The 12414-nt window shown below is 39.7% G+C and overlaps 1 protein-coding gene across 1 annotated transcript in view; it reads left to right on the top strand.

Annotated features, from left to right (window-relative positions):
* FBN2 (fibrillin 2) overlaps positions 1 to 12414 on the top strand; it is a 225342-nt gene that overhangs the window by 189979 nt on the left and 22949 nt on the right. Inside the window, exons 45-53 of the mRNA XM_045166621.1 lie at positions 96 to 221; positions 2547 to 2663; positions 4949 to 5077; positions 5516 to 5635; positions 8395 to 8520; positions 9174 to 9326; positions 10238 to 10303; positions 10607 to 10732; positions 11442 to 11561. Coding sequence (XP_045022556.1) covers positions 96 to 221; positions 2547 to 2663; positions 4949 to 5077; positions 5516 to 5635; positions 8395 to 8520; positions 9174 to 9326; positions 10238 to 10303; positions 10607 to 10732; positions 11442 to 11561 — 1083 coding nt within the window. The remainder of the gene's footprint in view (positions 1 to 95; positions 222 to 2546; positions 2664 to 4948; positions 5078 to 5515; positions 5636 to 8394; positions 8521 to 9173; positions 9327 to 10237; positions 10304 to 10606; positions 10733 to 11441; positions 11562 to 12414) is intronic.

The raw sequence follows: 12414 nt of genomic DNA, 5'->3' as shown, positions 1-12414 counted from the left end.
CTAGCAGGCTATAGAAACAATGCCTGTGGGAAAAAATGAAGGAATCTTAATAAAGATCAGACACGTGTAACATGTGTTTTATTTTTTTGTGTTAGATCGCAACGAGTGTTTAGAAATTCCTAATGTTTGCAGTCATGGCCTATGTGTGGATTTACAAGGAAGTTACCAGTGCATCTGCCACAATGGCTTTAAGGCTTCTCAGGACCAGACGATGTGCATGGGTAAGAAGGAAAACATTATTTCCAGGCGGTGTCGTGGAGCTGAGACTCCAGAAGAGATTACCATTTGGTCACCCGCCACAAGTAACTACCCTGTCTCTGTCAGGAACAGTCTTAACAAAAAATGAGCTATGTGAAACTGTTTATGGTTTTAGTCAATGTAAAATTTGCAAGCAGGACACACCACAATATGTTCTTGGGTTTAGTGGTAACAGCTTTCTTCCCCAGATGGCTTTCACATGCTTATTAACCTGAGCTTTCAGACAGTGTTACATGGAAATCGCCATGCTACCAGCTCTCCATTTACCCCTCTTTGTTCCCACTCAAGGGGCTTCCCAGGTGGTGCTAGTGGTAAAGAACCCACCTCTCAATGCAGGAGCTATAAGAGATGCAGGTTTGATCCCTGGGTCAGGAAGATCCCCTGGAGGGAGGGAATGGCAACCAACTCCAGTGTTCTTGCCTGGAGAATCCCCATGGACAGAGGAGCCTGGCAGGCCACAGTCCATAGGGTCACAAAGAGGTGGGCATGACTCAAGAGACTTAGCACACAGGCACAGTTCCACTCAGAAAAGCCTTTTGGAATGCTAGAATGCAAGGGAGCAGTAAGGGTAACAGGGTTGAAATGAACACATACACACACACATATGCTTCTTTCCCCCAAATCACTGAACATATGAGATATATCTGCTTGCTTGGCTGTTTCAACTCTTAAAACCAGGTTTTAGAAGCAAAGATGGTGAAACTTTGAAAAGCCCCAGCACAGTAGCTAATGTGATGGTTAGTAAAGCAATAATTGTGTTCGGTAAGTACTTGCTGAGCTGATGATTAATAAGATTTCAAAAGCAGAGGGGCTTTTGGAACTCAGCTTAACTTCGGAACTCACCTTGGAACTCAGCTTAACTCCTTAAACTGATGTCAGCCACTGGCTCATCTCCACTGAAGCACTCTGCACTTGCAGGAGGAAAATTAAATTTAAAAGTTGACTATTTATAATTAGCACTTCTCAGTGTAGAACAAGCTGAAGTTGTGCGTCTACTCTTTTGGAATTCAAGATACACTATCGTTTTGAATTGTACAGACTTTAATACAGTAGAACGGCAGAATTAGATTCCTTTGTGGCATGGGGTCAGTCGTGAAGAGTCGGATACGACTGAGCGACTTCATTTTCACTTTTCACTTTCATGCATTGGAGGAGGAAATGGCAGCCCACTCCAGTGTTCTTGCCTGGAGAATCCCAGGGATGGGGGAGCCTGGTGGGCTGCCGTCTATGGGGTCGCACAGAGTCAGACACGACTCATGCGACGCAGCAGCAGCAGCAGCAGCATGGCATATCTGTACACGAGCACCCCCTGGAGAATGTCTCCATTCTTCCAGTGCCTCCTAAGAGATCCCCTGCAGACATCTTCTGTGGTCGCAGGAGAAATTCTCTAGGGAACGCTTGTGCGAAGGACACATGGAGGATGTGGCCCTATTTGCATGAACTGTCTGAGATGGCTAGCTTATATGTTTCTCCTGGCTGCTCTCTCTGAGAAAGAGGATATGATTTGCTAAAAAAAAAAAAAAAAATATATATATATATATATATATGATATTTATGATTCAGAAATTCATATGGAGAAAATCTGTCCTCAGTTTTAACAATTCACCCATAATGAAAATCAGCTAGACTCCTTGGTAATATCTCTCTTAAACAAAGCTTCTTTCCGAAGGAACAATAATACCCCCCTTTTGTTTCACAATGAAAGAGTTTTAGCAGCCTGGAATTCATAGTCTAGGGAGTCTCCTCCTTTATATGACTGTGACCTTTCTAAATATTAATTCCATGTTTTTGAAGGCTAATAACATTGAGCTCTAATAGACTTCTTCAATTTAGAGTCTACTGATTCATAAAGTTTAGGAAGTTAAAGTTTACCTTTGTTGTGCTAATCAAATTAAGATATGAACATTTCTGGGGAAGCATTTATAATGCTTAATAGAACAAATTGTTCCAGTGTTTCAAAAGATTTATTTCCTCATAATTGAAAAGCAAACTTATTCATTAAAAAAACTCACTAAGGAAATGTAGGTTAATCTCGCTTGCTTATTATTCCAGTTCTTTTCTGAATCTTATATGTTGCTGTAAGTTATCAAGTGCCAATTTTTCTTAATAATTTTCTACCTTAGAGTTTTCTCTACCTCTGACTTACTTTCCTTAAATAAATGTGGGTTCGTAGTATTGAATGAGAAAAATCTAAGTAAGCCAGTAGTTAAAAAAAAAATCTAAAAGTTTAATAGGCTACATTTTTCTGGTTAAAAACTGAATTCCTTTGAGCCAATGTTTCTTCGTAGATGTTGATGAGTGTGAGCGGCATCCATGTGGAAATGGAACTTGTAAAAACACCGTTGGATCCTATAACTGTCTTTGCTACCCAGGCTTTGCACTCACTCATAATAATGATTGCATGGGTAAGTACTCGGTCCTTTATTGCTTCTCTTTCATGTCTACAGAATATCCTAAACACAGAATAAAGGCAAAGAATGAATAAATTTTTATTATTCAAATTGTGAGCATGTGCCATAAGACATGTAATGTCATTGACTAACTTCTGGTTAACTGAAGTCACAGTACTGCCTCCAGTAATCCCAAATCACTGCAGATGGTGACTGCAGCCATGAAATTAAAAGACGCTTACTCCTTGGAAGGAAAGTTATGACCAACCTAGATAGCATATTCAAAAGCAGAGACATTACTTTGCCAACAAAGGTCTGTCTAGTCAAGGCTATGGTTTTTCCAGTGGTCATGTATGGATGTGAGAGTTGGACTGTGAAGAAAGCTGAGTGCTGAAGAATTTGATGCTTTTGAACTGTGGTGTTGGAGAAGACTCTTGAGAGTCCCTTGGACTGCAAGGAGATCCAGCCAGTCCATTCTAAAGGAGATCAGTCCTGGGTATTCATTGGAAGGACTGATGCTAAAGCTGAAACTCCAATACTTTGGCCACCTCATGCAAAGAGTTGACTCATTGGAAAAGACCCTGATGCTGGGAGGGATTGGGGGCAGGAGGAGAAGGGGATGACAGTGGATGAGATGGCTGGATGGCATCACCGACTTGATGGACATGAGTATGAGTAGACTCCAGGAGTTGGTGATGGATAGGGAGGCCTGGCATGCTTTGATCACAGAGAGTCGGACACAACTGAGCTACTGAACTGAACTGAATCATGAGACAGTCTGCTAGGTTTAGTACTTAGGTCAGTCAAATAGATTCAAGGGTAAAGGCCATGCAGATGATAGTAAACTATTGGGCCTGATTTATGATTTTGGGTTATTTTTACCACTTAGATGGTATCAAAGGCAGACCTCTTATGGTTTCAGGTTTATTACAAGTATTTCATATAATCCATTCTTGATTTATATTCAAACACGGACAGTCTCCAACTTAGAAACATATTGTGTCTTGAAACTGTTTTCAGTCAGCTCTTGAAGCCAGGGCTGCCTTTTCCCACAGGAAGAAAGCATGGTGACTAGGTTTCTGAACCAGCCGCAGAAGCCTATTTAATTTTCAGTGGAAAATAAAACTGTCTTCTCTACATGGCACAGAATTTTAGTCTTTGCCTCTAACAGACAGTGGTTGAAATAAAAATTGAAAGTGACTGGAGGAGGAGGAAGAGCATCCTGTAGTTGGTGGAGAAGTTATTAAAAGATACAACGAAAAGCATTAATGATATTTCATTTACCATGTGCCAGACTCTATAGTGCTTTCCTGGTGGCTCAGATGGTAAAGAATCCACCTGCAATGAAGAAGACCTTGGTTAGATCTCTGGGTTGGAAAGAGTCCCTGGAGGAGGGCATGGTGACCCACTCCAGTATTCTTGCCTGGAGAATGCCATGGACAGAGGAGCCTGGTGGGCTACAGTCCATGGGGAGGCAAAGAGTCAGAACACGACTGAGCGACTAAGCACAGCACACAGACTCTATAGTGGTGCTTTCCAACACAACATCTCTTAAGTCACATAATCCCATGAGTTAATGGGAAAGTAACTCAGGCTTCCTGCTTTTATGGAACCATCACCAGTCAAACGCACCTCCTAATTTATTCCAATATATATTCCTTAATTTTCCTGGGTTTTCAAAATTCTTCAACTGTGGAAAATTCAGACCTGATTGAACATTTTATTCTACCATCTTGTTGTCTTTAGCTTCTCAGACCCTTGATACAGCTGAGGAGAAGGAAAGCTACAGATATGGCTCTGATTGAAGTATGATCTGTAAACGAACAAAAAATTACTCATCCCTAAGCTTAACCGAAAACCTAACAGTTAAGAACATGTTTTTTCAGATTCTGTTTTTTGTAAGCAAAACATGTCAGCAATTCTAGAGTGTTTTTCACAAAATTGATTTTTCTATATTTTATATGCTTTGTTATTTGTCCTTTGAATACAGTCAGCTTATCTCCAGATACAGTTCTCTACAAACTGGACAATCCAGTTAAATCCATGTGTCCTCTTATATCCAGGAAAAGAGCTGTTTTTTTGGTTGGAAAGAATGGAAAGCTTAAACCAACAGGAGAGGTCTATGTGACATTATTAGTCACCTGATCCTTATGACATATAACATTTTTCTCTGTTGATGAGGGATTGTAATGTAGGGTCTCTGTAAATGTCTACCAATAAATATGTTTTTAAGTTGCAACTTGTGATACAAAATATGTGTGAGAGCTCTCTCTGAAAAGCTAACTGTTATTCACTTACAGACATAGACGAGTGCAGTTCCTTTTTTGGTCAGGTGTGTAGAAATGGACGGTGTTTTAATGAAGTTGGCTCCTTCAAGTGTTTATGTAATGAAGGTTATGAGCTTACTCCAGATGGCAAGAACTGTATAGGTAAGTATCTAAACAACAAATAATAAAATGAAAGTCTTTGTGTTGTTTTGTTTTGTAAAATAATGATGTGACTCCCCCCACCTTCAGCACCACCAACTTTGGGACTCATTTGCATTTCATTTGGTCATCTGAGGTACATGGATCAAGATAAGTTTCATGGGAAATTTTGGTAAAAGGTACAAACCAAAAATTTGGAATTGTATGCAGTGTTTTGATTGGGACAGAGCACGAGGCTATCTGTGTCTCAATTAAAGTAGACAAAGGACAATTAGCCTCTTGCCAAATGAGTAATCCTCAGTTTGTCAAAAATCTCTGAGGGCATATTGCCCCAGAGTGACCTGGCAGATCAGAGGGCTTGAGTTGAATTCGTGTTACTGTCATTTGGCAACAATGATGTCATCTGTTAGTCATTTTTTTTTTCCTTGTTTCTCTTTAAAGATACTAATGAGTGTGTTGCCCTGCCCGGCTCTTGTTCTCCTGGCACCTGTCAGAATTTGGAGGGGTCTTTCAGATGTATCTGTCCCCCAGGGTATGAAGTAAAAAGCGAGAACTGCATCGGTAAGGCTGATGTTTGAGTCCGTGAACCGTTTAGGATAATGAGACCTAGTACTTATTCTGTGGATATATGTTAAATCTAAACCACTGTAAGCATGCTGACTGAGGGAGTTAAACGCCTAGCTGCCTACATCTGTTTTATTGAACCATCAGAAATGATTTGAAGGTGGAATGGTGGGAATAAAAAATTGAGAATGTGGGATTTTTTCATTAACAGAAATCTTATACTAGTCAAAGAATTTTCAGTGCACTCTAATCTTTTTTCCAAATGTCAATAGAGACCTTCTACTGAATTTAAAGAGTGTCTACAAAAATTGTAATCTTTGGCACCCAATTTTAAAACAGCTATTAAAGGTGTCTAGAGTCCTAGAAATGTGAAGCAGAAAATCTTGACAATGCTGTGAGACATTTTTTTTTCCTTGGGAAAGCCGCATGTCAAAACAGAAAATATTAATCCATTTGTCATAACAGATGTTTCTCTGTGGAAACCCTCCCAGCATACAAGGAATCTTGTAACCACATCAAAAGTGAGTCCCAGAATTGCCTGGTGGGCATGATGAAGACTGACCTTTTTACAGTTACTTTATTTCACTTTTGTACAAATTATTTTTAACAGTCTTGTTGAAATTCAGAAGCACCAGCATCTTAGTGTGATTCTTCTAACATGAAATGATTGCTGAGAGTTTTTTTGCCTTTGAATTACTCAGTTTCTTAAATTCTGTATTGCTCTTCTGTTCACATTCAAGGGACTTATATAGACAGAACCTAAGGAAACAGTTTACATAGTAAACTAATTATTTTTCAGATCATATAATTACAAATAATGGGTATCCCTAGTCATTCTAATTTTGTGTTTATATCTTTTCCCCATTTTTGTCTGATTAGTATAGTTCATTGTAAGATTTTCTAGTGTTTTTAATATTTAAAAATAATAATAACACTAGAAGCATCTTAACAAAAACTTTCTTGAAGAGTTTAAGATCTTTTCTTTCATCTTCTTTGTTTATACTTAATCTTCATCATCTCTGTGATCCATCTCTTTATGGAATAAGCATAATAGTAGTGTGTGAGCCATTAGGAGAGAAATAAAAATACTTGTGCCTCTTTGTATCAGAAAGACTTGGCTACCTTTTATCTTGGTGAAAAAACAATCTGTGATTCAATTAGATGTTTTTTAACCTCGGGAGTATTTTATTTTCTTTATTCACTGATAAACACCCACCACTATTTCGCATGTCTTAAAAACATGTTTTCAATTAACTTACTTCACTGTAAGACTATTTCTTTCAGCCTACAATCTCTTCTACCAGTTTTTCTAGATGAAATGCTTCCTACCACGAACTGTATGCGCGCGCGCGCACACACACACACACACACACACACATCCATTCTGACATTCCATAGACATTACTATAGACATGCAGCACCTTTTAGATGCTGGAAATACAAAAATGCAGCTTTTGCCAGTAAGTAGGTAACCTAAAGAGGTTACCTCTTTACCTGCCTAAGAGAAAAGACAGATTTTGTAAATCACTCCATGTTGTAAAGCTGCCCTTACAATCCAATGCCACAGACACTGCACTGGGGTCTGTTCAGGATGTAGGTCGCAGTAGGAGGCTGTGAATAATGATGGTGGTGGTGAAAGGAGAGCAGGTCAGGAAGCCTAGCATAAGGATTGGCGACATTTGAGGTGTCCCTGAGTTTGATGAATTGACTAATCAAAAAGGGAAATGGAACAGAGAGGCAGCTTGAAAACAGAGGCAGAACAAATGTGGTAAGGGGCATTGGTGGCCGGCTCAGAAGATGGCTCTTAGTCCTGCAGGCGGCACAGAGAACTGCAGGTTCTTTTAGAAAGCAAGTGATACGACTCACTAAAATTCTGCCAATATAAATTGAGAACGCAGTATGTGCCAGACCCTGAGCTAGACCCATGCTGAGGGTGCAGCAGTGATCTAGACAGACACATGATGTCCCCGTTGGACTTATGTTCTAATGTGCCTGGAATCATGTAGTGTTCATTCATTTAGTTAAAAACCACCCATTAAATAAGCACTTCCAGTGCAAAGGGGCCAGATATCACTGGTAAGGAATCCTTGCCTGTTTCAAGGGATCATTCTGAGGTAAGGTGGAAATGATAAACTTCTCATCCCAACGTCTAAGCTCCCTGGTTCTGTAGGCACAGATTCTCAAATAGGTACATGTTTTAGAAAGCAGACCCTGGTGGTGGTATGGAGTGGGGAGAAGGAAGTGAAGCACGTCTCCCTAGTTGGGAGACGTGATAATCCAGGTGGCAAATGATGCTGAGTTTGAGTGTAAATGAGGAGGCTACATATTGCTTGATTATGAAAGTTGAACAATTAAGGAGAGGAAAGAATGTGACTCCAGCTCCCCAGTGTGGATTGGAGGGCAAGGGGCATCAGAGAAGAGGACCAGTGCTGAGGATGCGATGCCCCTGAGACATGGAAGTGGTCCTCTCAGGCCTGCAGGCAGACATGCAGACACCTCCTAGGAGTCAAGTCCAGAGAACTGGAGACCGACTTAAAAGTCTGGGTCATATGGATCATTGAAACTGGATATAACCTTTGACTTTTGAAGCAGTAACAGTTTATTTTAAACATAATTAATCATATAGACAATGTAATATATTGTTTCACATTGAATATCCAATGGCTAGTGAACTGTACAATGTGGACAAATTATTTTCACATATTAAGCAGTGTATTGAATTGATTAAATCAGTAAATTATCTTGCTGATCTGCAGATATAAATGAGTGTGATGAAGATCCCAACATCTGTCTTTTTGGTTCCTGCACCAATACTCCTGGGGGCTTCCAGTGCATCTGTCCCCCTGGGTTTGTATTGTCTGATAATGGACGGAGGTGCTTCGGTAAGTTTTGAAATGATTTCTCTGTCATCATCAGCCCTCAAACTTCAGAGCTAGGCAGGAAGCCATGATGCAGTGCTTGTCACTAAAAATATGTGTCTCTGGCAGATGTATCATCTGTAAGTTTACAACATAAGGTCCCGAGTGTATATGCACTGGACAATTTTTAAGGTGCTTCAAATTATTCTCTCTGTTTCTACATTTTTTTAAAAATTCCATACTAAAAGAAAAATGATTGTCTTATTTGATCATTTTCATTTTATTGTTGGCATAGATTTTTCTGTACATTGGTGATGAGTTGCTTCCGATATGACATAACTTACTGAAAGCTACCTAGGTTTATTTTGTTAGGCTGTAATGTAACAGTGAGTAAAGAAGACATGGAAATCATTTTAATATTGAGCATAATTTCTCAAATTTCTGAAGCACATTATTAAGATACATAATTAAATGCAGTTTTATAGAGTGGTCGACTTAAACTGGCAAATGATATCAGCAATTAAGAATTTCCAGGCCTGTCTTTTAACCGTGAATATAATCTGCATCACATGTTCAACCCATGAGAAATGTTCTATCAGTAACAGAATTATGTGTAAATTACTCCATCTTTTTAAATGACCAGTAAGGAGGTCTGTGATGTTTGCTTTCTTGATTAGATACTCGCCAGAGCTTCTGTTTCACAAACTTTGAAAATGGAAAGTGTTCTGTACCCAAAGCTTTCAACACCACAAAGGCAAAATGCTGCTGTAGTAAGATGCCAGGAGAGGGCTGGGGGGACCCCTGTGAGCTATGTCCCAAAGATGATGAAGGTAAGAGTAGTGAAATAAAAAAGCCGCTTTGTACTAGTTTTGGACTGTCTTAGCAGAACTCAAGTGGGACCCTGTAACTTATGAATGTTTTGAAGATGAAAACATCCCCTCATTTATAGACCTTCATGGTTCAATGATCTCCGTAGTCAGGAACTTCTTTCAGCTTTCATATTCAGAATGTGTAAATGCAGGATGTTACCCCATTATTTCATTGCTTCCCCCAACGTTAGTATTACTTGCTTTGAAAGGAATGAATTTGAAGGGTGAAGGGCAGTAGATCCAAGGAGGGGGTGAAAATTACATGCCAGCTTGCTGCAGGAGTCCCACATGGGTATTGTATCACAGGCTGGGGCTCCCAGAATCTTATAGCAAATTCTGGGAGGCTGAGTTAGCACAGTAGCCATTTGCAAGAAGAGATGACGAGCCTCACAGATTTTATTAGCATAGCTGAACAGTACAATTGTTCCCAGCAGGCTCGGAACTGGCCTGGTCTCTAGGTCAGAGGTGGCTTCTGTGTGTAATGGGCAGAGAATGCTCTGTTAGTTGCTCAGTCATATCCGACTCTTTGCGTCTCTGTAGACTGTATTCCACCAGGCTCTTCTGTCCATGGAATTCTCCAGGCAAGAATACTGGAGTGAATGTGGCTCTTTGGCTGCCCAGAATTAAATGAGCAAGCAGACAGAATCAGACACCCTGAGTGGTACCCATAGGTGGCCACCCCAAGCTCAGGTGACCTTCTCTAAATATGCTCAGTGGTGCTTTTAAAGTAAATTACAAAAATAAAGACTCTTACTAAAAATAGCTTTGTAGAGGAAAAATAAGTCTAATTTTATGTATATCATTAATCAGTTCTTAAGTTTTCTGATGGTTATGACTCTTTGATAATTGGGAATTTGTCTTTTTCTCTGTAGTGGCATTCCAGGATTTGTGTCCCTATGGCCACGGAACTGTTCCTAGTCTTCATGATACCCGTGAAGGTGTGGTTTAATATATTTTATTTTCATAGTCTCATGTAAATACAATATTGTACATTTGTTTTATAATCATGCTGTTTTTACTGTATAACATATATTGTATTGCATTTAATGCACATATATGATATTTATTGTATATCATATGCACTACATCATAAGACTGTGTTGTGACATATGAAATACATGTTTCTCTGATAAAAGAAATGCTCATATGTTTTAACGCTTTTAAGTCTCTTTTGAATAGATACATGCAGTTTTGGCATATCTTTATATATAAGAAAGTTCATGGATGATTCTGTATTTTAGATGTTAATGAATGTCTTGAGAGTCCAGGCATTTGTTCAAACGGTCAGTGTATCAACACAGACGGGTCTTTTCGCTGTGAATGTCCAATGGGTTACAACCTTGATTACACTGGAGTGCGCTGTGTGGGTAAGTGCTGAGTTAGTGCCACATTTCACACTTGTAAGGTTTTTTTCTTTCTTATATTCAGCAAAAGGTCTCTCAGGCACTCTGGGTGGCAGTGGGATTTACAAAGCCAAGATAAGTAGCCATAACTGCTTTTTCTTCTCCCATTCTACATTTTCCAGCAACATGGGTTTATTTGAAGATGGAGCGAGTTGCCCAATCTCTGCCTTCAACCAGATATACAAACTCTGATGTGTCTAGAGCTTTACAGCTGCCAAAACCACTAACTGGGAAAGAGGTCTATTTTACTTTATGACTTTCCACTTCTGCTCTTGTAGCAGAAGATCACATACCTCCCTGGGTTTGTGATATTTTTTTTTAGGGCAAGCACAGCTGTCTGAAAGTTCAGAGCATTTCACACTTGACCCTCAGGGTTCTCTGCCCTGCACAAAGGCTGGCCAGCCATGACCAAGGGTGGGGGGTGCAAGAGTCGTGTGTGCCCTGCACAGATCTGGGACACCTGTGAATTTTGGATTATGTGCTGGGTATTGTGACTGATACCTTCAGGAATCAGTTACATTATTTCAGAGAATATTGATGCCTTTGTTTTAGCAGGCAGTAAATTTACATAAAGTGGACTGTCAGGCCTGTGAAGGCCAGATGGATTTTCCTGGGCATACTTTTATTAAACTAAAACCTCCACAGTTTGTGTCACTTTCTTATTCTTTTTCAGATACTGATGAATGTTCAATCGGCAACCCATGTGGAAATGGGACGTGCACCAATGTTATTGGGAGTTTCGAATGCAATTGCAATGAGGGCTTTGAGCCAGGGCCCATGATGAATTGTGAAGGCAAGTGATACTTTACTATTATTTCTTCTTGATATGGAAAGCGTTTTTAATGCCTCAGCTTTTTTTTTTATATTGTTCTTATGTTCTACTGATGATTATATTCATCACAAACATATGTTCCTTTACCACAATGAGCATAGTTACTAAAGCTACTCTGTAGCCCTTGTCTGATAATTCAGCATCTCCCCCCTCTCAGAATTGGCATCTATTGCTTATTTATTCCCTTGAGATTAGGTCACATTTTCCTGGTTCCTCAGTCTGTTGGTTAATTTTGGATTATGTGCTGGGTATTGTGACTGATACCTTCAGGAATCAGTTACATTATTTCAGAGAATATTGATGCCTTTGTTTTAGCAGGCAGTTAATTTACATAAAGTGGACTGTCAGGCCTGTGGAAGACAGTGGTTCACATTTAAATTCTTCTCTTTAAAGCTTAGTGGTTAGCTTCTTTGATTTTGGCCCACACGTGGCATGGTTAAGTCAGCAACTTGTGCTGAGTTTATGCAAAAAAAATGAAAAAGGTATTTCTCCCCCTCTGGCCCTCTCATTTCTGGGATTCCTCCACACTTTTCAGCAGCCTTGGTTGCCCCAAGGCTCCCTCCCCTGATTTCTCGGGACAGAAGCTCAGAGAGTTCCTATTGGAGATTTAGCTGCCAGATGCTACTGTGCCAGGACTGATATGATCCACAGGAGGAAAAAAAAAAAACAAAAAAACTGAGCACCTCTACTTTGCCAGGTGTTTACTGAGTTTTAATGCACTGCTAGAAACCACTTCAGGTGTTGTTTTTGTATTTATTTCAGATAAATACAAAATACCTCCTTTCTCTGTTGCATAAGAAGATTACATGTTAAG

The sequence above is a fragment of the Bubalus bubalis genome, chromosome 9, assembly GCF_019923935.1.
Source record: "Bubalus bubalis isolate 160015118507 breed Murrah chromosome 9, NDDB_SH_1, whole genome shotgun sequence".
Lineage (NCBI taxonomy): Eukaryota > Metazoa > Chordata > Mammalia > Artiodactyla > Bovidae > Bubalus > Bubalus bubalis.
This window is presented reverse-complemented; position numbering and strand designations above follow the sequence as displayed.